The sequence below is a fragment of the Staurois parvus genome, unplaced genomic scaffold (genome assembly GCF_062004578.1).
Source record: "Staurois parvus isolate SC_StPar_1 unplaced genomic scaffold, SC_StPar_1.0 ptg000140l, whole genome shotgun sequence".
Classification (NCBI taxonomy): domain Eukaryota; kingdom Metazoa; phylum Chordata; class Amphibia; order Anura; family Ranidae; genus Staurois; species Staurois parvus.
In genome coordinates, this window is record NW_028317936.1 from 1,388,950 (window position 1) to 1,415,784 (window position 26,835).

The 26,835-nt window shown below is 42.7% G+C and overlaps 1 protein-coding gene across 2 annotated transcripts in view; it reads left to right on the plus strand.

The window, feature by feature from the left end:
- GTF3C3 (general transcription factor IIIC subunit 3) overlaps positions 1-26,835 on the plus strand; it is a 96,408-nt gene that overhangs the window by 16,660 nt on the left and 52,913 nt on the right. For both annotated transcript variants that reach the window (XM_089673545.1, XM_089673546.1), the window contains exons 5-8: positions 1,486-1,609; positions 5,187-5,378; positions 8,025-8,190; positions 11,427-11,574. In XM_089673545.1, coding sequence (XP_089529671.1) covers positions 1,486-1,609; positions 5,187-5,378; positions 8,025-8,190; positions 11,427-11,574 — 630 coding nt within the window. The remainder of the gene's footprint in view (positions 1-1,485; positions 1,610-5,186; positions 5,379-8,024; positions 8,191-11,426; positions 11,575-26,835) is intronic.

Below are 26,835 nucleotides of genomic sequence, written 5' to 3' on the forward strand. Positions count from 1 at the left end.
AGCCGCTCAACGGGAGTCCTAAAGCCGCTCAACGGGAGTCCTAAAGCCGCTCAACGGGAGTCCTAAAGCCCTTCGGCGGGAGTCCTAAAGCCCTTCGGCGGGAGTCCTAAAGCCCTTCGGCGGGAGTCCTAAAGCCCTTCGGCGGGAGTCCTAAAGCCCTTCGGCGGGAGTCCTAAAGCCCTTCGGCGGGAGTCCTAAAGCCCTTCGGCGGGAGTCCTAAAGCCCTTCGGCGGGAGTCCTAAATTCGCTCAACGGGAGTCCTAAAGCCCTTCAACTGAGTTTTTTTTTTTTTACATATAATGCTTTACATTGTAGAGGAAAGATGTGGGGTCTTCTTGACCCCATATCTCTCCATAAAGGGGACCTGTCACTAATTATTTCTATCACAAGGGATGCATGCATTCCTTGTGATCAGAATAAATGTGATTCAAATTTTTTTTAAACGGACAGTGCAAAAAAACCCCATTAAATAAATTAATAAAAAAAAGTTTAACGTGCCCCCGTCCCTCCGTGCTCGCTAGTGATGAACGCATACGTAGGCCATGCCCACATATGTAAACGGTGTTCAAACCACACACGTGAGGTATCGCCACGCACTTCGGAGCAAGAGCAATAATTCTTGCATTAGACCTCCTCTGTAACTATACACTGCTAACCTGTAGAAATTTTTCAAGCATCACCCATGGAGATTTTTAAGTACCGCAGTTTCACGCCATTCCACGAGCGTGCGCAATTTTAAAGCGTGACATGTTGGGTACTCGCCGTAACATCCTCTTTCCTATTTGATAAAAAATTAAGGTATATAATTTTTTTTTTTTGGAATCAAAGTGTATCTTTTTTCCAAAAAAGGGGTCAATAGGGGGCCCCATGAGATGCCCCTGGTACCCTTCATAGGCTTTTTTGGGTGTGGTTTGTGTTTGGGGTGAGGACACGGGCCCCATGATCCCCTATTGCCCAGGGGCCCCATGAGTTGTCAGTCCGCCCCTGTGCCCAAGAATAGTCCCATATCACAGGTTGGTGAAGGTGCGTCTGCCCGATCATTCTGACACAGTGTTCCCGCAGACGCACCACTGTTCTGGGGACTTCCTGGCTGCATAATCCCAGTAGATATACCTGGATAGTCAGAGGGTTTCAGGATCTGGCCTACCTCCATGCTCTGACTGGGAGAAGCAGACATGGGCCATAATCAGTGGGTAGCCCATAGTCTCCTCCAAAAGCCCCTGTGTTGGTTGGGTCTATCACAGCTATTTCAGGACTGCATCCACTGCCTTGTGCTCCCCTCTCTGCATATCTCATACAGATTTAGTTGGCATTGGTTGGATACATAACATGCGTTTATTGCAGTGTGGGGAGCCCCACTGTAGGGGTGTTTTGTAAAAAAAAAAAAAAAAAAAAAGTCCCAGAGTTCAAAAGCTTGCTTGTGATGATGTTTGCTTGAAACATTGATGCGTTTGTTTATTTTATTTTTTACTTCTTTTACTTTAGGCTAAAAGGCCACGCAGCAAACTGCCGAGAGCTCTCAGGGGCCTCATGGGAGAGGCCAACATCCGCTTTGCTCGGGGAGAGCGGGAAGAAGCCATTATAATGTGTATGGAAATCATTAGACAAGGTATGCACTCTCCGTATTTAGGTCTGACGGCTTCAATGTCAATCTTTGCGTCGGTAGCTGTAAGGAGGGAAAAAAAACGGATAAACCACATAATTGTGTTCAGCGCTTAAGGAAGTTTTTGTGGTGTTTTTTTTTTGAGGTTGTACTGATTGCATCGAGGATTAAAGGCCGAAATGTTATTATAGAGAGTTCATTATATTGTCAGAGGAGAAAAAAAAGGAACCAGCATGCTTAGGAGAGCCTTCATGGGCTGAATCGGAAGGACGCAAATACGGCGGACCCTCTCTTTACTTCTTTACCATCCTTCCTCATCGCACAAACAACACACTTTTCTAACCACCCACACCACTACAACACTTAAAAAATCTGTGATGCCCTCGGATGGTGTCTTCTGGTGGCTATTGACTGTCCATCTCACGTCACATACCTGGACATCATTGTACACGTTCCTGACATCTGACATAAGAATCAACAAGAACTCCTTTTTTTTTTTTATATTTCATAAGTCTTTCTTACATGTGTATACTGTACGTTGTTTATTTGCTCAATGTTCTGGTTAATACATCTCTGTACAACTGTTACTGTATGTACCATGTCATCTCTTATGAAAAATATGCTCGGGTTGCATCAATATGTAAGTACCCTCCTGGTTTGTCCAAATAGTAAAATAATAAAGCAATAAAATTCTCCTTAGGATATTAAGTTTGCTTACAAGTCACAGAGGTGCACCGAGTGCAAAAAGATTCACTGGATGGCGCAGAGCACACCAGGGAACACAGGGGGCAGACTAGAGTCACTTTGGTCACTAGGTGGCACAGGATCAGGGGGCACTGGGGGCACAGGTATCATGGGGGGACACAGAATGATCTGGTTGAAGTGGAGTCACAGGGGTCATGAGGTAACATTTGATGTTCAGGGTGTGCTGAAATCACAGGGGTAATGGGGTAATATTGGATGCTCTGGGTGCGCTGCAATCACAGGGGTCAAGGGGTAACATTGGATGCTCAGGGTGCACTGAAATCACAGGGGGTATGCGGTTACACAGAATGATCTGGGTGGAGTGGAGTCACAGGGCTCATGGGGTTGCATTGGATGCTCAGGGTGTGCTGAAATCACAGGGGTCATGGGGTAAATTTGGATACTTGGGGTGTGCTGAAATCATAGGGGTCATGGGGTAAAATTGGATAATTGGGGTGCACTGAAATCACAGGGGGCATGGGGTAACATTGGATGCTCAGGGTGCACTGAAATCACAGGGGGCATGGGGTAACATTGGATACTCGGGGTGCACTGAAATCACAGGGCTCATGGGGTAACATTGGATACTGGGGGTGCACTGAAATCACAGGGGTCATGGGGTAACATTGGATACTCGGGTGCAATGAAATCACAGGGGGTCATGGGGTAACATTGGTTACTTGGGGTGCACTGAAATCACAGGGGTCATGGGGTTACACAAAATGATCTGGGTGCACTGGAGTCACAGGGGTCATAGGGTAGCATTGGATGCTCAGGGTGTGCTGAAATCACTGGGGTCATGGGGTAAAATTGGATGCTTGGGGTGTGCTGAAACCACAGGGGTCTTGGGGTAACATTGGATACTCTGGGTGCACTGAAATCACAGGGGTCATGGGGTAACATTGGATACTCGGGGTGCACTGAAATCACAGGGGTCATGTGGTTACACAGAATGATCTGGGTGCATTGGAGTCACAGGGGTCATGGGGTAGCATTGGATGCTCAGGGTGTGCTGAAATCACAGGGGTCATGGGGTAAAATTGGATACTTGGGGTGTGCTGAAATCACAGGGGTCAAGGGGTAAAATTGGATAATCAGGGGGCACTAAAATCACAGGGGTCATGGGGTAACATTGGATACTTGGGGTGCACTGAAATCACAGGGGTCATGGGGTAAAATTAGATGCTCGGGGTGCACTGAAATGATAGGGGTCATGGAGTAACATTGGATACTCGGGGTGTACTGAAATCACAGGGGTCATGGGGTAACATTGGATGCTCAGGGTGCACTGAAATCACAGGGGTCATAGGGTAAAATTGGATACTCGGGGTGTGCTGAAATCACAGGGGTCAAGGAGTAAAATTGGATGCTCAGGGTGCACTGGAGTCATAGGGGTCATAGATTGACATTGGATGCTCAGGGGTCACAGAGTGATACAGAATGGCTAGGGTGCTGTGTGGTCACAGGGGTAATGGGGTGACATTGGATGCTCAGGGTGCTCTAAGTCACAGAGTGACACAGGTTGCTTAGGATGCAATAGAAGCACAGGGCTCATGGGGTAACATTGGACAATCAGGATGCACTGAAATCACATGGGTCATGGGGTAACATTGGACGATCGGGATGCACTGAAATCACATGGGTTATGGGGTAACATTGGACGATCGGGATGCACTGAAATCACATGGGTTATGGGGTAACATTGGACGATCGGGATGCACTGAAACCACATGGGTTATGGGGTAACATTGGACGATCGGGATGCACTGAAACCACATGGGTTATGGGGTAACATTGGACGATCGGGATGCACTGAAACCACATGGGTTATGGGGTAACATTGGACGATCAGGATGCACTGAAATCACATGGGTTATGGGGTAACATTGGACGATCGGGATGCACTGAAACCACATGGGTTATGGGGTAACATTGGACGATCGGGATGCACTGAAATCACATGGGTTATGGGGTAACATTGGACGATCGGGATGCACTGAAATCACATGGGTTATGGGGTAACATTGGATGATCAGTATGCACTGAAATCACATGGGTTATGGGGTAACATTGGACGATCAGGATGCACTGAAATCACATGGGTTATGGGGTAACATTGGACGATCGGGATGCACTGAAATCACATGGGTTATGGGGTAGCACAGGATGCTCAGGGTGTTCTGGAGTCACAGGGGTAATGGGGTGATACTGGTTGCTCGGGGTGCTCTGGAGTCACGGGGTGACACTGGAAGCTTAGGTTGTTCTAAGTCACAAAGGTCACGGATTGACAAAGGTTGCCCGGGGTGTTCTGGAGTCACAGAGGTCATGGGATGATACTGGATGCTATGGAGAGACATTGGATGCTTAGGGTGCTTTAAGTCATAAGGGTTACAGGGTGACGATGCTCAGCATGCTCTGCAATCACAGGGTGACACTGGAGACATGAGATATTGCTACAAGGGGCTCAGCTTAGGCATAATGGCACGTTGCTCCAACACCAGGACAGATACCGCTTCTCTGTTTTAAACCAATCAGGAGATCTACCTTGTGATTGTCCATAAGGCTGGTGCTCAAGGTGATACTTGGAAGTGCCAATGGCCATGTGCTGGAGAGACCTGGTCCCGGAATGCAGGAGAGGTGAGAATGACAACACTTGGACAATCTGTCATTGTACTCTTGCCCCACAACAGGTTCCTTCCAGGCTTACATTTATTACATGCAGTGCAGTGATTTGTGAACCATGGCCACATTGTAGACAATGTCCACTCTTGAAGACCAATTAAATTAGCAACAGTTTCTTTTTGGAATTCTATTTCAGCTTTTCTTCTTTTCATTTTAGCTCCTCTGGCCTATGAGCCTTTCTCTACCCTGGCGATGATCTATGAAGACCAGGGGGACATGGAGAAGTCTCTGCAGTTTGAGCTGATCGCTGCCCACCTGAACCCCAGTGATACGGAGGAATGGGTGAGACTGGCTGAGATGTCCTTAGAACAGGATAACATCAAGCAAGCCATATTTTGTTACTCCAAAGGTAAAATAATAATGGTGGCATTGATTTGTTCTTGTATGTTGTTTGGAGATAAAGAAGTGCTCTGCTCCCCCCTGGGAGGGTGAGGGTGGTATGCCCAACTCCAACCATCCCCCTTTTCCCTCTGGGCCATCCAACAAGGTAGGTAGTGAGCAGACGGCTGCATTAATAGTCGGTGTTTAAGACCAGCAGCAGCAAGAACAAAGCAAAGGGGCGCATGTAGTAGTTTGTCCCATGCGCCCAACACCATGCCCCCTCCCCAGGCTGTTCGTATGTAGTAAGAGGACAGCTGCATTAATAGTCAGTGCCTAAAGCAAGCATTGATGAGAGGACTGGAGAGATGGATGTGTCTGCACATGCCTGTCAGTATTTCTTTTTTTCTGGCGCTTGTCTCAGGCAAGTGCTTGGAGCCGGGACAAGCAGCCATCTCCTTGCTAAGTGTGTTTTTGGATGGCCATGGAGGTTGGGGGTGGCACACCCAACCCCAACCATCCCCTCTTGACCATCCAACAGCATAGGTAAGGGGACGGCGGCATTAATAGACGGTGCCCAAGACCAGCGGGGGCAAGAGGAATGCAGATGGGGCCGTGTCTGTACATATGTGTGCTTGGAGCCGGGACAAGCAGTCACCTCCTTGCTGTGTTCTTGGATGGCCATGGAGGTTGGGGGTGGCACACTCAACCCCAACCATCCCCTCTTGACCATCCAACAGCATAGGTAAAGGGACGGCGGCATTAATAGACGGTGCCCAAGACAAGCGGGGGCAAGAGGAATGCAGATGGGGACGTGTCTGTACATATGTTTGCTTGGAGCCGGGACAAGCAGTCACCTTGCTGTGTTCTTGGATGGCCATGGACGGTGGGGGTAGCACACCCAACCCCAACCATCCCCTCTTGACCATCCAACAGCATTGGTAAGGGAAAGGCTGCATTAATAGACGGTGCCCAAGACAAGCGGGGGCAAGAAGAATGCAGATGGGGACGTGGCTGTACATTTGTAAGCCAGCATTCCTTATGCCAATGCTTTTCTCACACAAGTGCTTGGAGCCGGGGCAAGCAGTCATCTCCTTGCTAACTGTGTTTTCGAATGGCCATGGAGGTTGGGGTGGCACATCCAACCCCAACCATTCCCCCTGACCATCTAATAGTGTAGGTAAGTACACTGCTGTATTTTTAGACAGTGCTCAAGACAAGCGGGGGCAACATGAATGCAGAGGGGGACGTGTCTGTACATATGTAAGCCAGCATTTCTTATGCCAGTGCTTGTCTCAGGCAAGTGCTTGGAGCCGGGTCAATCAGTCATTTCCTTGCTAACTACATTTTTCGGATGGCCGTGGATGGTGGTCCAATATGGCACGCCCAACCCCAACCATCCATCTCCCTTGCTATCCAACTACATAGGTAGCAAGGGAGATGGCACGCCCAACCCCAACCATCCATCTCCCTTGCTATCCAACTACATAGGTAGCAAGGGAGATGGATGGTTGGGGTTGGGTGTGCCATCTCCCTTGCTACCTATATAGCTGGATAGCAAGGGAGATGGATGGTTGGGGTTGGGCGTGCCATCTCCCTTGCTACCTATGTAGCTGGATAGCAAGGAAGATGGATGGTTGGGGTTGGGTGTGCCATCTCCCTTGCTACCTATGTAGTTGGATAGCAGCTTGTCTCAGGCAAGTGCTTGGAGCCGGGACAAGCAGTCATCTCCTTGCGAACTACATTTTTCGGATGGCTGTGGATGGTGGTCCAACATGGCACGCCCAACCCCAACTATTCATCTCCCTTGCTATCCAACTACATAGGTAGCAAGGGAGATGGCACGCCCAACCCCAACCATCCATCTCCCTTGATATCCAACTACCTTGGTAGCAAGTGAAATGGCACGCCCAACCCCAACAATCCATCTCCCTTGATATCCAACTACCTTGGTAGCAAGTGAAATGGCACGCCCAACCCCAACAATCCATCTCCCTTGATATCCAACTACCTTGGTAGCAAGTGAAATGGCACGCCCAACCCCAACAATCCATCTCCCTTGATATCCAACTACCTTGGTAGCAAGGGAGAGGGCACGCCCCAACCCCAACCATCCATCTCCCTTGCTATCCAACTACATAGGTAGGAAGGGGATAGCTGCCATAATAGTTTCTGACCAAGACAAACGGCAGTAAGAGAAATGTAGGGGGGTGGCTGGGCATGTCATAATTTCTTATGCCGATCTCAGGCAAGTGGTTGGAGCCAAGACAAGCAGCCATCTCTTTGATAGCTACGTTTTTGGACAGCTGTAGAGGGTGAAGAGGTGATGTGCTCTGTCCAACCTTGTAGCCAGGATTACAAAGAATGTAAGAACATGGGGCAAAGTATCACATGAGATGTACAATGTTCGGGTGCAAGCGAAATTGACATATTTGGTAGCCAGTTGAGGGAGCAAACCTATCCACACTACAGATCAGTAGAAAGAAAAGGCGACTGTACCTTGATAGATGCAACTTTTGGCACTTTTATGGTAAATCGATGAGTTAAACAAAATAAACAGTTCGATGCCAGTTTTATACACGTTGTTACTTTGTATCCATACTGTATAGACAGACACATGAGGTCATTGTGTTATCTAGATATTGTGATGTAGAATAATTGACGTTACGTTTTACAGCTCTGAAGTACAACCCTACAAACGTCCGTTACTTGTGGGAAAGATCGAGCCTGTATGAGCAGGTGGGAGAACACAAACTGGCCATGGATGGATATCGTCGGATCTTGAATCTGTTGTCTCCGTCCGATGGAGATCGCTTCATGCAGTTGGCAAGAGATATGGCTAAGTATGTCATTGTAACCTGTTTCTCTTAAAAGCAGAACTTCGTATTTTTCGTAATTACATTGGGCCAGCTTGGCACGATGTAAGTATGTATCAATCAGAGAACGCCTTGCTTTTTTTTTCTCGGTGAATGCAAAGGGTTTTCTGATTGGACAAGATGGAGAGGAGGGGTAGTGATGTCATGATCTCCACCTCATCCAATTCAGAGAGTGTGTTGTGTTTTGCCAGGCTATGATCATTGAAGAATCTGCAAATCCTTTACAGATCGTAATTTAATTTTAAAACAAGCCTTCATTGTTCTCTGTAGCTGCGAGCACCGTGGAGCAAATAATCCTTAAAGTTCACTGCAGAAAAACAAAAGTAATTTAGTTCATTATCTGAGCAGCTCAACTCTCCCCCTCCCAGCAGTAACTCAGCAGCTTATTACCAGCTGTGACTCGGCAGCCTTTCTAATCAGTAATACAGCCGTCATCAACCAGGGTTCCTTCAGTGGTGTCTCGGGGTTCCTTGAGCTGTAGCTGATTGACCTGCCATTTGGTGGTGCCTGCACAGTTCTGGGACCAACACCACTTGTGAAAGCCGGCAGTATGACACCAATGATCTTATTACCTGTATAAGAGGGGCAAAACAAAGGGTTCTCCCAATACCTGACAATTATTTTAGGGCTTCCTCTGGGGTAGAAAGTCTGAGAAAAGCTGCTCAAATCTATGCACAGAGCAGGAGTGGGGAGATGAGCTACTGACAGAACAATTTGGTTGACCTCACTGCACTGCTTCTGAATTTTGAAAATGAATTGCTCCACAGTGCCTGCAGCTACACAGGTCATTGATGGCTTGTTTTAAAGCAAATTTATTCCTGGATAAGAATTTGTGAATATGTGAATGTCAACTGTAAAATAAGGCTGTAGGGGAACCCGGGGATTTTGTTTTTCATTTAGGCACTGCTTGTTGACCAAGGATTGTCCTATTTCAGATGTGGCTTTATGCATTGACATAACATTTTACACCCAGTGTCTGGACAGTATGGTTGCCTCCTGTTTGGCACCATCCACAGGCACCCAGTGTCTGGACAGTATGGTTGCCTCCTGTTTGGCACCATCCACAGGCACCCAGTGTCTGGACAGTATGGTTACCTCCTGTTTGGCACCATCCACAGGCACCCAGTGTCTGGACAGTATGGTTACCTCCTGTTTGGCACCATCCACAGGCACCCAGTGTCTAGACAGTATGGTTACCTCCTGTTTGGCACCATCCACAGGCACCCAGTGTCTGGACAATATGGTTGCCTCCTGTTTGGCACCATCCACAGGCACCCAGTGGCTGGACAGTACGGCTGCCTCCTGTTTAGCACCATCCACAGGCACCCAGCTTCTGGACAGTATGGCTACCTCCTGTTTTGGCACCATCCACAGGCACCAACTAGTGCTAAACAGGAGGGAAGGAAAGAGGAAGCTACCAAATCACATAAGTAAAAAGTTACAGTGGCCCCCGTGGGCCGGAAAATCCTTCAGTTGTGGTCTACCTGTTGACTGCGGGCAGGTAGACCCTGCCTTTTAGGTGCCATTCCTTCTCCCTACCCCCGCCCCCTCCCTCCACTGTCATCCACATGGCACAGCGGAGAGCGGGAGGCAGCACAGCTCAGGACGGAGGGCAGGAGGAGGAGCTGGCCAAATTTATCTTTTCAAGGGAGGTCCTAGCAACCAATCACGAGCTGGTTAATATGAAATGTCACTCCAACAGCCCCTGCCCTCTCTCATCTGTAAACGCACAGGTAGGACACTTTTCATGCTTGTGTGGGGGTGATGTTAAGGAAGCAGAGGATGCTGTTATGGGGGGGACACTGCTATGGGAGGGGAAGGGGGCAGATGACACTGCTATGGGGGGAGGGGGGGGGGCAGGGGACACTTCTATGGGGGTGGAGGGCGGGGGCAGGGGACACTGCTATAGGTGGGAAGGGGACACTGATATAGGTGGGAAGGGGACACTGCTATGGGAGGGGGGCAGGGGGCACTGCTATAGGTGGGAAGAGGACACTGCTATGGGAGGGGGGCAGGGGGCACTGCTATGGGGGTGAACGAGGAGCAAGGGACACTGCTATAGGGGGCAGGGGTGAGGACACTGCTATGGGGGTGGGGGGCTGATGACTGCCTTGGGGGGGCAGAGGACACTGCTATGGGGGGAAAGGGGGGGCAGAGGACACTGCTATGGGGGGAATGGCAGAGGACAGTGCTGTCAGGGGGAGAGGACATTGCCTTGGGGGGCAGGGGTGAGGACACTGGACAGTGCTGTCGGGGGGAGAGGACACCGCTATGGGGGGGGGGGGAGGGGGGCCAGAAGTCACTGCTAATGGAGGAAAAGGGGGGGCACTACTGTGGTGGTGGGGGGAGGGGGTGATGTGAAGACACTACTATGGGCAGGGCCAGCACCAGCACAGCATTAACCTGCTTAGGCAGCCACTTTAGGGATCCAGGGTAGGGGAGGGGGGTGGTAAAATCCAAACCACTTGCTGGGAATGCAGATTTTAGAATCTGCATTCCAATAACCCCCTTTTTCTTCCTGCAGCAGATGAAAGCCTGCAGCCTCCTCTTCCTCCAACCGGCATAAAGCAGCTCCAGTAGGAAAATCCAGGGGATCAGTTCCAGTAAATGCTTTCCCTCCGCAGCCCCTCCTGTCCTTGTTTTCCCTTTTTTTTTTTCTCCTGCTCGGCCCCCCGTGTGCTCCCCTTTCAACAAAACTCCCCAACAGTGCTTCTAAAAAAAAAATACAAAATAAAATAGTAAAAATAATAAAATCATTAAAAAGAATAAAAATAAAAACTACTGATACTGTGCACTGCCCTACTGACACCAACCTCTGCCTTACTGACACCATCCACTACTACTGACTGACACTATCCACTTTTAAAGGTAGGCTAAGTTTATATTTTTTATTTTTATAGTAACTTTTGTTTGATTAAAGTTTTCTATACTTTTTAGTTAGGTCTTAATAGTTAATTTCTTTGATGTTGTTCAGGTAGATCTCCACCTCACAAAGGTTGTCTATTCCAGATCTAAACTGCCACTAGATATCAGGATACTCCAGAAAAATGATAACGTTCTATACAAGACATAAAAAATATACATAAAATGTAACAAAAATAAAGTGGGACATTGATAAATGGTATGCTGTGAGTGTATCGATCGGATTTGTTCGGTTTAATTTCCTTTGGCGTCAATCAGTTTTGCGCATCCTCTTTCTGCAGGAGTTATTATGAAACAAACGATGTCGCCTCCGCCATCATCATCATCGAAGAAGCTTTTTCCAAACACCAGAATCTGGTTGCGATAGAAGATGTGAATATTGCAGCGGAGCTGTACATCTCCAACAACCAGTATGACAAAGCTCTGGAGGTACGTCTGTTCTGTCCTGAATCCCCTCCTACCCAGCTTCCCCCTTTATCTGGGTTGTAATGATCTAAAGCAGTGGTCTCCAAACTGCGGCCCTTTGTTTGCTTTTATCCAGCCCTTGGGGCATTGTTTCTCCCACTGACACCAACGTTGGGACACTATTCCACCCGCTGACACCAACGATTGGTTACTATTCCTCTCTTTGACACCAATGATGGGGCACTATTCCTCCCACTGACACCAATGATGGGGCACTATTCCTCCCACTGACACCAATGATGGGGCACTATTCCTCCCACTGATACCAATGATGGGGCACTATTCCTCCCACTGATACCAATGATGGGGCACTATTCCTCCCACTGACACCAATGATGGGGCACTATTCCTCTCACTGATACCAATGATGGGGCACTATTCCTCCCACTGACACCAATGATGGGGCACTATTCCTCTCACTGATACCAATGATGGGGCACTATTCCTCCAACTGACACCAATGATGGGGCACTATTCCTCCCACTGACACCAATGATGGGGCACTATTCCTCCCACTGACACCAATGATGGGGCACTATTCCTCCCACTGACACCAATGATGGGGCACTGTTCCTCCCACAGACACCAATGATGGGGCACTATTCCTCCCACTGACACCAATGATGGGGCACTATTCCTCTCACTGATACCAATGATGGGCACTATTCCTCCCACTGACACCAATGATGGGGCACTATTCCTCCCACTGATACCAATGATGGTGCACTATTCCTCCACTGACACCAATGATGGGGCACTATTCCTCCCACTGATACCAATGATGGGGCACTATTCCTCCACTGACACCAATGATGGGGCACTATTCCTCCCACTGATACCAATGATGGGGCACTATTCCTCCACTGACACCAATGATGGGGCACTATTCCTCCACTGACACCAATGATGGGGCACTATTCCTGTCACTGATACTATTGATGGTGCACTATTCCTCCTGTGTTTACAAACAATCTTCCTCCCTGTCAGCTCGAGCACACTGCTTGTGATGGCTGTGCACAGTACAGCCATCCCGAGCAGTGTGCCTACAGTGAAAAACAGCCCACCCTGCCCCCTAGTACCTAGTAAAACACTCCCAGCACACAGTGCCATTAGTACAGTGTCAGTGCTGGTTTTTTAGCACTGATCACTGTATTTGTGTCACTGGAGATGTCGGTGACACCAAGTTGGTCCCCCCCCCAGTGTCAGAATGTCCGCCGTAGTCCCGCTAAAAGTCGCTGATCGCCGCCATTACTAGTGGGAAAAAAACAAAACAATCCCATTATCTATACCGCCATTTGTAGACGCTATAACTTTCACGTAAACCAATGAATTTACACGTATTGAGATTGTTTTTTTTTTTTTTTTAGCAAAGACATGGAGCAGAATACATTTTGGCCTAAATTTATGAGGAAATCTGATTTTTAAATTTTTTTTTTTTTTTACTGGACACGTTTAATAGCAAAAAGTCCAAAATATAGTTTCTCTCAAAATTGTCGGTCTTATAGCGCAAAAAATAAAAAAGCACCGGCGAACAAATACCACCAAAAGAAAGCCCAATTCGTGGGGAAAAAAGGACGTACATTTCATTTGGGTGCGGCGTTGCATGACTGCGCAATTGTCAGTTAAAGTAACGCAGCGCCATAACATGAAAAATGGCCTGGTCAGGAAGGGGGGGGGGGGGGACTCCTTTGGAGGGCAAAGGGTTAAAGGTCACCTAAAAATCATCACATAGGGGACTTTGTGTCCCCTATGTGATAAAAAAAAAAAAAGTTAAGAAATGAAAAAAAAAGTTGCACCCAAGCACGTCATATTCCCCCCGCCCCCAAAAAATGTTGAGGCCCCCACGTTTACATATATGCATGTACGAACGTAAACTGAAGCATCGGGGTCTCCTACGCGTGAAAACGTCGATTGCGATACACGTTACATATCGCCGCACACGCCGGCGCGAGATCGATTAATTCTAGCAGCAGACCCCCTCCATAACAATATAATGATGACCTGTAGGGGGCTTTTGAAGTGTCGCCTATAGAAAATAGAGGGTGCGGTCACCATTTCACGGGCGCACACAAATGTATGGTTTGACATGTTGGGTATCTGTTTACTCGGTGCAACCTCCTCTTTTATATTTTGGGCATACACAAATGTATGGTTTGACATGTTGGGTATCTGTTTATTCGGTGCAACCTCCTCTTTTATATTTTGGGCGTACACAAATGTATGGTTTGACATGTTGGGTATCTGTTTATTCGGTGCAACCTCCTCTTTTATATTTTACCAAAAATGTGGGTAATTTATTGTATTCGTTTGCCCTAAAATTCACTCTAGTGTGTTTTTTGCTGAAATTCTGCGTTTCCGAGACCTTTGTGGGAACATCGTGGGACATAAAAAAAAATTGGAACTTCCGCTGTTTTATTCTCAAGGGTGTCTGCTTTCAGAAAATATGGGTTTTAGGGGTTTTAAGTCATCTTCAGGCCCAAAAGGATTTTATATATGACTTTTTGTGGGTTTTGCACCGCAGTCAGACATCTAAATCCACCATTGAAGTACATAGACACGACCTCTGAACCTGCTGATGGTCTTCATAGAGCCTTCTACTAGACAACATAGCCTAGCCAATGCCTTCCTTGTTCAAAACAATGCAACCTGGTCACCAACCCGCCCCCACAACCTGATTGGACAACAGAGGAGAAGCAGCACACTGATGAGGTCATCATTCCATTCAGATCTTTGATTGATACAAAGCAGTACTCTATAGCTAGGAGGCTAATTTAAGCCCCTTGTTCAGGTGAGCTCATTCACACTTGTGCGACTTGTCATGCAACTTTCAGAAAATCTATCACATTTGGGGGTTTGGTAATCTTTAGTCCAAAATTTTTTATTTATTTTTTTGTGTGCAAAAATGCAAAACCAGCTCTGGCAGCGAAAAAGAGTTAAATTAACCCCTTGCCTACCGGGCACTTCTACCCCCTCCCTGCACAGGTCAGCTTTCAGCACTGTCGCACTTTGAATGACAGTTGCGCGGTCATGCAACACTGTACCCATATGACATTTTTATCATTTTTTTCACACAAATAGAGCTTTCTTTTGGTGGTATATAACCACTTGCCCTCCAGAGGATTTACCCCCCTTAATGACCACGCCTCTTTTTGCTACTCGGCGCTGCACTAATTCAACTGATAATTGCGCGGTCATGCAATGCTGCACCCAAACAAAATTTACGTCCTTTTTTTCACACAAATAGAGCTTTCTTTTGGTGTAATTTGATCACCTGTGCGCTTTTTATTTTTCACACTATAAACAAAAAAAGGCCAAAAATTTTGAAGAAAAACAATATTTTTTACTTTCAGCTATAAAAAATATATAGTAAACTCAAAGTTGGTTATAAGTTTAGGCCAAAATGTATTCTGCTCCATGTTTTTGGTAAAAAAAATCCCAATGAGTGTATATTGATTGCTTTGTGTGGAAGTTATAGCGTCTACAATCTATGGTATAAATACTGCAATTTATGCCATTTTTCTGCTATACAGCGCTGCGCTAGTTTAACGGACAATTGCACGGTCATGCCATACGGTACATAAATGAAATTTACATCCTTTTTTTTCCCCACAAATTGAGCTTTCTTTAGGTGGTATTTGATCGCCTGTGCGGTTTTTATTTTTTGCGCTATAAAAAAAAAGGCTGACAATTTTGAGGAAAAAAAACAATATTTTGGACTTTTTGCTATAAAACATGTCCAGTAAAAAAAAAATGCAAAAATCAAATTTAGTCATAAATTTCTGCCAAAATGCATTCTGCGACATGTCTTTGTTAAAAAAAAAAAACCAATACGTGTAAATTAATTGGTTTACGTGAAAGTTATAGCGTTTACAAATGGCGGGAAAGATAGTGGGATTTTTAGGTTTTTTTTTTATACTAATTATGGCGGCGATCAGAGAATTATGGCAGCGATCGGCGACTTATGGCAGCGACCAGCGACTTATGGCAGGACTGCGGGACTGCGGCGGACATTCTGACATTGGGGGGTACTGACTTGGGGTCACTGACATCCCCAAAAACACTAATACAGTGATCAGTGCAAAAAAAAAAAAAAAACACTGACACTGTACTAATGGCACTGGGGAGGAAGGGGTTAACTTTATTTTGCAGGGAAGGGTTATAGGAGTGAGGGGAGTGTTTTACTAGGGGGCGGGGGTGTGTACTGGGCGGGACAAGGCTGATTGAGAAAGAGAAACTGTTCTTTCTCGATCAGCTCATCCTCGAGCTGAGAAGGAAGTGACAGACAGCACAGCTACTGCAGCTGTGCTCTTTGTCACTGTTTGCTGCCGATCGCCGGGACATAGCCGCTAAGGAGCGGCTGTGACCCGGCGACTGACATCTGCGGTGGTGATCGGCGGGACAGATAGGGCGGCAGCGCGCGCCCCCTATTTGTTTACAAAACATACGTTTTAAAACGTGGTTTTGCCTGCGAGTGCCGCCCTGCCTCCGTATATGTACAGTGGCTGGGCGGCATGTAGTTAATCGCCGCTGGGGTTTTTTTTTTTTTTTGCGCTATGAACAAACAGAGCAAAAAATTTGAAAAAAAAAAAGTTTTTCTTTGTTTCTATTATAAAATTTTGCAAGCAGGTAATTTTTCTCCTTCGCTGATGTGCATTGATGAGGCTGCACTGATGGGCACTGATATAGTCGGCACTGATGAGGTGGCACGGATAGGCAGCACTGATTAGCACTGATAAGAGGCACAGGCGGGTGGTACTGCTGGGCACTGATCATCAGGTCACTGATGATCAGTGCCGATCACTTCTCTGGCAATGACAGTGTGAGGAAAGTGGCATTGGACACCGCTGATCACGTGGTAAAAGGCCGCTGTGATTGGGTGTTTACCGTATCATGTGATCAGCTGTGTCCGTAGGACACAGAGATCACTGGCGGCGTCGGGTCCGCGCCGCTGGGGGCTCGCAGGGGGCACATCCATGGACGCCCTCCCAGAACTAGACAACCGCGATGTAGCCGTCTTTCAGAACCGCTTAAACGATATGTGAAGCTGCGTCGGCAAACTGCAGCGCTGTGCGTAAATCTCACCTTCTCGCTACTTTAATGCGCCATTCACATCTCACAAGTTGGGATTGCGGGCAGAATCGCAGCTATCCCAAATTTCGCGGCATTCTGCAGCACTGAGCGCGTTTGGACGCCGTTATCCTTCAATGGCACCCCCAGTCGCCATGAGATTCTGCTGCGATTGTCGCTTGATAGGATTTAAAAAATCGTGTGAATCTAAAAAAAGGACCAGGAGTTTCTTGGAGCAACGAACACGTGCAGCGCAGCCCATTCATGTGAATGAGCCGCCCTATGCGGCACGCAGAGTAATGCATGTCAACATCGCATAGTGAGAAGCTGCAGTGTAAACAGGACCTTAGCCTGGGTTCACACTATGCGGTGCGGGACACCGCGTGTAATTTGCACAGCAGTCGCACCGCAATCCTGTGCAGATTACATGCAAATGTCTGTGTGGTGCGATTTGAGCCATACACTGACTCCAATCGCATGGCATCCACAATAAAAAGGTGCAGGAGCCTCTTTTAAATCCGCACCTGAATCTCATCGCATGGGTGTTCTCACCCCATGCGATGCGATTTCTGACAATCGCATTTCTGACAGTCGCATCCCGTTTTGCGATCTGTTCCGGGGTGTCATTAATTTATGATTGACACCCGCACCAGATTGCGTGAACGCAACGCGGTCATTTTTGCAGCACAACACGCTGAGCATGTTTGGTTGTCATTCTCCTTTAATGGCACCCTCAAACGCCACGTGGTTCTGCTGCGATTGTCGCCTGAAAAAAATTGCGTGAAACTTGTCGTCTAAAAAAAAAAAAAAAAAGGACCAGGAGCTTCTTGTTGGAGCGACAAATGCGTAGGGCAAGCCCGTTCATGTGAATGAGCCGCCCTATGCGACACACAGAGTAATACATGTCAAAATCATTCATTTATCATTGACATCCGTACTGGATCGTAGGAACGTGATGCGATTGCCAGAAATCGTCTCGCATGGGGTGAGAACACGCAGAACATTCAGGTGCGGATTTAAAAAAGGGTCCTGCAGCTTTTTGTTGCAGACACCATGCGATTTGAAAACTCACAGAATTTGCAGCGTTTCCTGCACCGCATCGGTGTAAACCGTGATCTTTTTTTATTAAAAGTAACATAAAAGCAAATTGCCAGCAACATAAAAGAATAATAAAAAAAAAAACCTAAAGCGGTTTTTTTTTAACCCTTTGTATACCAGACCGTTTATAAACGTACTTTCATAGACAAAGTAAAAAAAAAACCCCAAAAAACAAAAATAAATTCCAAAAAAACAAACAAAAAAAAACTTTTGGCTGCACATACTCTTTAAAAAATATTGCATTTTTTTTAGTCTTTTTAGTTCTCTTTTTATTAGGAATTTTAGTCGGTCAGCTGGGCTGGAATTTACCTTCGATGTTGATAACATGCTTTGTGCGTCACGCGCCTACTTTCCATATTATTTTCATACTGGATTCGGTTCCATGACCCACGCGGTTATTTTTAATTTTTTTTATACCGATTTGAACGCCGATAAAAGGAAAAAGCCCGGCTTTGCCCGTTCCGCCTTTTGGCAGCGGTACCAGGAAAAGCAAAATAAAGATGAGATTTGGCGAATGTCTAAATAGTGAGCCCTCTATCATAGGGAGGGGCATTGGACATTCATTACAGGTCACCCACCCATTTCCAGAGTCTCTGTACATGCTGACACATGCAAGCCGTGCCGCCGGTTCAAGAAGCGGACCACGTGTTGTCACCTGTATAACTGAATGGTCATTAACTCTTTCACTGCCTTTTTTTTTTTTTTTTTGTGTGTGACGTTGAACCACTTCCAGTCCGGACACTTTCATCCTCTTCCAGTCCAGGCCAATTTTCAGCTTTCAGCGCTATCACACTTTGAATGAAAATTGCGCGCTCATGCAACACTGTACCCATATGCATTTTATTGCATTTTTTTAGACAAAACTTTATTTTGGTGGTATTTATTCACCACTGGGATTTTTTTTTTATATATATAAATGAAAAAGTACCAAAAATTTGAAATAAGTGTTTTGTTTTTTTTATAAAGCTTTGCAAATAATCTTTCTTCATAAATCTTGGCCAAAATGTATTCATCTATCTTTTAATAAAAAAAATAACCCAAATTATTTTATAACCAAAAATTATAATTTTTCATATTTTTTTTGTATATTTTTATTTTATTTTATAAAATTTTGCAAATAATCTTTCTTCATAAATCTTGGCCAAAATGTATTCATCTATCTTTTTAGTAAAAAAAAAAAAAACAACCCAAATTATTTTATAACCAAAAATTATAATTTTTCATAAATGAAAAAGTCCCAAAAATTTGAAATAAGTGTTTTTGTTTTTTTTATAGAATTTTGCAAATAATCTTTTTTCATAAATCTTGGCCAAAATGTATTCATCTATCTTTTTAGTAAAAAAAAAATAACTCAAAATATTTTATAACCCAAAATTATAATTTTTCATTTTTTTTTTTGTATATTTTTATTTTATTTTTTTATATTATTATTTGTTTATTTGAGACAAAACTTTATTTTGGTGGTATTTATTCACCACTAGGATTTTTTTTTATATATAAATGAAAAAGTCCCAAAAATTTGAAATAAAAGTGTTTTGTTTTTTTTTTATAAAATTTTGCAAATAATTTTTTTTCATAAATCTTGGCCAAAATGTATTCATCTATCCTTTTCGTAAAAAAAAAAAACTCAAAATATTTTATAACCCAAAATTATAATTTTTCATATTTTTTTTGTATATTTTTATTTTATTTTTTTATATTATTATTTGTTTATTTGAGACAAAACTTTATTTTGGTGGTATTTATTCACCACTGGGATTTTTATTTTTTTCTATATAAATGAAAAAGTCCCAAAAATTTGAAATAAGTGTTTTGTTTATATAATTTTGCAAATAATCTTTCTTCATAAATCTTGACCAAAATGTATTCATCTATCTTTTTAGTAAAAAAAAATAACCCAAATAATTTTATAACCAAAAATTATAATTTTTCAGAAATGAAAAAGTCCTGAAAATTTGAAATAAGTGTTTTGTTTTTTTTATAACATTTTGCAAATAAATAATCTTTCTTCATAAATCTTGGCCATTCATCTATCTTTTTAGTAAAATAAAAATAACCCGAATTATTTTATAACCCAAAACACTTATTTCAAATTTTTGGGACTATTTCATTTATATAAAAAAAAATAAAAATCCCAGTGGTGAAAAATTCCACCAAAATTATTATTATTATACAGTATTTATAAAGCGCCAATAGTTCGCTCGGCGCTGTACATTACAAAGGGGGACAGAACATGTGACAGAACAATACCAATACAATGCAAAACATGAGGGGATTGAGGGCCCTGCTCTTTCGAGCTTACAATCTAGGAGGGAAAAATAAAGTTTTGTCTCAAATAAACAAATAATAATATACAAAAATAAAATAAAAATATACAAAAAAATATGAAAAATTATAATTTTTGTTTTTTTTTTATAAAATTTTGCAAATAAATAATCTTTCTTCATAAATCTTGGCCATTCATCTATCTTTGTAGTAAAAAAAAAATAACCCAAATTATTTTATAACCAAAAATTTATAATTTTTCATATTTTTTTGTATATTTTATTTTTTTATATTATTATTTGTTTATTTGAGACAAAACTTTATTTTGGTGGTATTTATTCACCACTAGGATTTTTTTTATATATAAATGAAAAAGTCCCAAAAATTTGAAATATAAGTGTTTTTTTTTTTTTATAAAATTTTGCAAATAATTTTTTTTCATAAATCTTGGCCAAAATGTATTCATCTATCTTTTTAGTAAAAAAAAAATAACTCAAAATATTTTATAACCCAAAATTATAATTTCTAATTTTTTTTTGTATATTTTTAGTTAATTTTTTTATATTTTATTTTTTGTTTATTTAAGACAAAACTTTATTTTGGTGGTATTTATTTACCACTGGGATTTTTATTTTTTTTTCTATTTAAATGAAATAGTCCCAAAAATTTGAAATAAGTGTTTTTGTTTTTTTTATAAAATGTTGAAAATAAATAATCTTTCTTCATAAATCTTGGCCATGCATCTATCTTTTTAGTAAAAAAAAAAATTACCCAAATTATTTTATAACCCAAAACACTTATTTCAAATTTTTTCATTTATATAACAAAAATAAAAATCCCAGTGGTGAATAAATACCACCAAAATAAAGTTTTGTCTCAAATAAACAAATAATAATATACAAAAATAAAATAAAAGTATACAAAAAAAATATGAAAAATTATAATTTTGGGGTTTTTTTTATAAAATTTTGCAAATAATCTTTCTTCATAAATCTTGACCAAAATGTATTCATCTATCTTTTTAGTAAAAAAAAATAACCCAAATTATTTTAGAACCAAAAATTATAATTTTTCATAAATGAAAAAGTCCCAAAAATTTGAAATAAGTATTTATTTGCAAAATTTTATAAAAAAAACAAAACACTTATTTCAAATTTTTGGGACTTTCATTTATATAGAAAAAAAATATACAAAAAAAAATTTAAAAAAATTATAATTTTTGGTTATAAAATAATTTGGGTTATTTTTTTTTTTTTTTTACTAAAAAGATAGATGCATGGCCAAGATTTATGAAGAAAGATTATTTATTTGCAAAATTTTATAAAATAAACAAAACAATCTTTCTTCATAAATCTTGGCCATGCATCTATCTTTTTAGTAAAAAAAAAAAAAAATAACCCAAATTATTTTATAACCAAAAATTATAATTTTTCAAAATTATTTTTGGTATATTTTTTTTTAATTTTTTTATATTCTTATTTGTTTTTTTTAACATACCGTCACCCTAGCAGTACCATAGTGACACTGTACTACTTGTGGGGGGGTGATGAAAATAATTTTTTACACTGATTGCTTTTATACCCATAAAGACTGTAAAAGCAATCATTGCTCCTTCTCTCTGGCTGCATTCTTGCAGCCATTAAGAAATACTGTGAGAGCTGTGATTGATCACAACATGTCACATGGTTCAAGGCTGTTGTGAATAGCCCTGTACCATGTGACCGCGGTGATCATTCACAGATTTCACAAGTAGTAAGCAATGATGTCAGGAAGTGACTTCTTGTTTAATACTGTTCATGTGATCACTTATTGGCCAATCAGTGATCACATGATCGTGACCTCGCACAGAGGTTCCGTACAGCGATCTGTGTTCTGGTGTGTCTGGAGGACAGGGAGCGCGCACAGGCAATGGATGTGGGGTGACGTTTAGAAACGTCCACCCGCATCGGCAGCGCTCTCCTCCGGCCGTTTATCTACATGGGCCAAACGGGAAGAGATTAAAAAAAAAAAATTGTTAGTTAAAACCCCCAAAACCTTTATTTTCTGAAAGCAGAGACCCCAGAGAATACAATAGTGGTTGTTCCAACTTTTTAGGTCACTCGATATTAGTGCAGTGCGGCAACATTTCAATAAAAAATGTACTTAACCCCTTCGCGCCAGCGCCTTCCGGCCCTTTAAGGGGTTTCTGACGCCGGGAGGCGGGGTGGAGAGTTAAGGTTATGTGACCGCCGTGATTGGCTGTCACGGTGGTCACATGATCGGAAAGGTCCTGATTGCAAGGAGAGATCGGGACCTCTCCGTGGGACGCCAACACATGTGCTTGGAGAGCGCAGGGCGTGCGCTCTCAACACGTTTGTCTACAAATGGTACGCAAATATGCGGCCGCTCGGCGTGAAGGGGTTAAAGCGGACCTGGGTACCACAAACAAAAAATGTTACAGAATTCATTTTTGATATTCAAAACAAACTCCATGTCCCCATGCTATATTTTGCCGAGAAAGCATTTTGATCAACACCTCCCGGATTTTCTGGCAGTGGCCATCTTGAGTAAGGGCAGATGATTCAAGTAGCAGTTACTTCCTGGAATCCATCTGTCCTTAGCTCAGGCATTGGCTGAGCTGAGAACCCTCCCTCACCTCCTGAAGACTTCTGGGATGTATGACATCATTTGCCTAGGCATGGAAACCAGGAATTCAATGAGGTTAACCACTTGCCGCCCAGCCACTGTAGATATACAGCGGCAGGGTGGCACTGGCAGGCAAAACCACGTTTATAACGTGTGTTTTGTAAACAAATAGGGGGTGCGCGCGAGGCGCGCCGCCGCCCTATCTGTCCCGCCGATCACTGCTGCAGATGTGAGTCGCCAGGTCACAGCCCGTCCTTAGCGGCTGTTTCCCGGCGATCGGCGGCAAACAGTGACAGACAGCACAGCTGCAGTAGCTGTGCTCTCTGTCAGTTCCCTGTCAGTTCCCTGTCAGCTCGAGGATGAGCTGATCAAGAAAGAATAGTTTCTCTTTCTCGATCAGCCTTGTCCCGCCCAGTACACACCCCGCCCCCTAGTAAAACACTCCCCTCACTCCTATAACCCTTCCCTGCAAAATAAAGTTAACCCCTTCCTCCCCAGTGCCATTAGTACAGTGTCAGTGTTTTGTTTTTTTTTGCACTGATCACTGTATTAGTGTTTTTGGGGATGTCAGTGACCCCAAGTCAGTACCCCCCAATGTCAGAATGTCCGCCGCAGTCCCGCCATAACTCGCTGGTCGCTGCCATAATTCGCTGATCGCCGCCATTATTAGTATAAAAAAACCCTAAAAATCCCACTATCTTTCCCGCCATTTGTAAACGCTATAACTTTCACGTAAACCAATTAATTTACACGTATTGGTTTTTTTTTTTAGAAAAGACATGTCGCAGAATGCATTTTGGTAGAAATTTATGACTAAATTTGATTTTTGCATTTTTTTTTTACTGGACATGTTTTATAGCAAAAAGTCCAAAATATTGTTTTTTTCCTCAAAATTGTCAGCCTTTTTTTTTATAGCGCAAAAAATAAAAACCGCACAGGCGATCAAATACCACCGAAAGAAAGCTCAATTTGTGGGGAAAAAAAGCATGTAAATTTCATTTATGTACCGTATTGCATGACCGCGCAATTGTCCGTTAAACTAGTGCAGCGCTGTATAGCAGAAAAATGGCGTAAATTGCAGTATCTATACCATAGTTTGTAGACGCTATAACTTCCACACAAAGCAATCAATATACACTTATTGGGATTTTTTTACCAAAAACATGGAGCAGAATACATTTTGGGCTAAATTTATAACCAACTTTGAGATTACTATATATTTTTTATAGCTGAAAGTAAAAAATATTGTTTTTCTTCAAAATTTTTGGCCTTTTTTTGTTTATAGCGTGAAAAATAAAAAGCGCACAGGTGATCAAATTACACCAAAAGAAAGCTCTATTTGTGTGAAAAAAGGACGTAAATTGCGTTTGGGTGCAGCATTGCATGACCGCGCAATTATCAGTTGAATTAGTGCAGCGCCGAGTAGCAAAAAGAGGCGTGGTCATTAAGGGGGGTAAATCCTCTGGAGGGCAAGTGGTTAAAACATGTAAATATGATATACTTTCCTATCTATTTACTAATGCTGGCAGCATAAGGATTAGAAATCCTCCATGTTGATCAAGAGAGCGAAGTTCCACTTTAAGTTCATTTTTGGGCACAAAAACCCAAAATATTACCCAATTTTTTTGGTGCAATATAAAAGATGAGGTTGCGCCAAGTACATAGATGCTCAATGTGCCAAGACTTAAAATTGTGTGCACCATTTTTTTTTATTTTTTTGGTTTACATGTTTAAAAATCCTTTTAGACCTGAAGATTAGTTAAAACCCCTAAAACCTATATTTTCTGCAAGCAGACACCCTGTAGAGTAAAGTAATGGTAGTTCCAATTTTTTTTAAGTCAACACAAAATTAACCCCTTGCCCTCCAGAGGATTTATCCCCCCCCCCCCCCTTCCTGAGCAGACCATTTTTTGCAATGCAGCGCTGCTATACTTTAACCATTAGCCACCCGGCCTATTTAGCGGCTGCAAAAATGCTGTAGATTTCCGGGGTATACGCCATTTGGCGTCCTCCCGCACATGCGCAGTTCGCGCGGTTGCAGAGCCGCGCAGCGGCGCGATCTGTCACCGGCCGTGTACCTCGGACACGGCCGATGACAGATCTGAGTACCAGCCCCCGTTGCCGGTACCATGTGACCTGCTGTGACCAATCACAGCAGGTCACATGACAGTTGTATACAATGGATGGCTTCATTCATGCCATCCATTGTATACTAGTGTCTAGCTGTGAATGGTCACAGCTAATCACATGCAAATGTCATGTGATTAGCTGTGGCCAAATCACAGCTAAGCACAAAAAACAAAAGCCCTGAATGAATCGATGTCATTCAGGTAAATGCTTGCTTATAGCAAAGTAATTCTTTGCTATAAGCAAATTGGGTAAAAAAAAAAAATACTGATTACTATGGTAACATTGTACTACTTTGGTCATAGTAAAATATGAAAAAAAATCTTAAAAAAAATGTAATAAAAAATTAAAAATAATAAAAAAAATATATATATATATTTTTTTCATACTGTCACCAGTCAGTGTCCCTGACGACCGCCATGCCAGTTATATGATGACGCTGTACTGCACTGGTGACAGTATGTAAAAAAAAAATTGTGAAAATAATTTTTTTAATTTTTTCATTTTCCGAAAAATTATGACCAAAAAAATACAACTTCAAAAAACTCGCCATTCCTCTTATGAAGTACGTCTAACTGTCTGCTCTGCAAAAAGGGGTCATTTGGGGGATATCTGTACTGTCCTGACATTTGGGGGATATCTGTCCTGTCCTGACATTTGGGGATATCTGTCCTGTCCTGACATTTGGGGATATCTGTCCTGTCCTGACATTTGGGGGATATCTGTCCTGTCCTGACATTTGGGGGATATCTGTCCTGTCCTGACATTTGGGGGATATCTGTACTGTCCTGACATTTGGGGGATATCTGTACTGTCCTGACATTTGGGGGATATCTGTACCATCCTGACATTTGGGGGATATCTGTCCTGTCTTGACATTTGGGGGATATCTGTACTGTCCTGACATTTGGGGGATATCTGTACTGTCCTGACATTTGGGGGATATCTGTACTGTCCTGACATTTGGGGGATATCTGTACTATTCTGACATTCTTGGACCTCAAGAAATTAGATTGGCTGTCAGTACTTCAGGATTGATCAATATTCAGATCTATACCATAGTTTGTGAACTCTATAACTTTCCTACAAACTAAAAAATACATCCTAATTTGGGTTATTTTCACCAAAGACATGTAGCAGAATACATCTCGGCCTAAATTTATGAACAACAATTATTTATTTGTAAACTTTTATAACAGAAACAAAGAAAAACGTGGTTTTTTTTCAAAATTTTTGGTCTTTTTTTTTGTTAATTTAGCAAAAAATAAAAACCCAGCAGTGATTAAATACCACCAAAAGAAAGCTCTAGTTGTGTGAAGAAAATGCTAAATTTTTAGTTTGGGTACAATGTTGTATGACCGCGCAATTGTCATTCAAAGTGTGAGAGCGCTGAAAACTGGCCTGGGCAGGAAGGGGGTAAAATTACCCGGTATTGAAATGGTTAACTGACAAATATGCTGCACCCAAATGAAATTTTTGTCTTTTTTTTTTTTTCTTTTTTCCCCCACAAATGGAGTTTTGTTTCGATGGCATTTGAGCACCTGTTTTTTTTTTTGTTTTTCCGCTATCAACAAAAAAAAAAAAGACAGACAATTTTGAATTAAACCCCCAATATTTTTGACTTTTTCCTATAAAACATGTCCAGTAAAAAAATTTAAAAAATTTAATTTAGTCATAAATTTAGACCAAAATGTATTCTGCTCCGTGTCTTTGCTAAAAAAAAAATCCCAATACGTGTAAATTAATTGGTTTACGTGAAAGTTATAGCGTCGACAAATGGCGGTATAGACAATGGGATTGTTTTTTTTTTCTACTAGTAATGGCGGCAATCAGCAACTTTTAGCGGGACTGCGGCGGATATTCTGATACTGGGGGGGAACTAACTTGGTGTCACCGGTATCCCCAGTGACACCAATACACTGATCAGTGCTAAAAAAAACAGCACTGACACTGTACAAATGGCGGTATAGATACTAGAAATAAAAAAATATATATATTTTTACACTAGTAATGGCGGCGATCAATGACTTATTGCGAGACTGC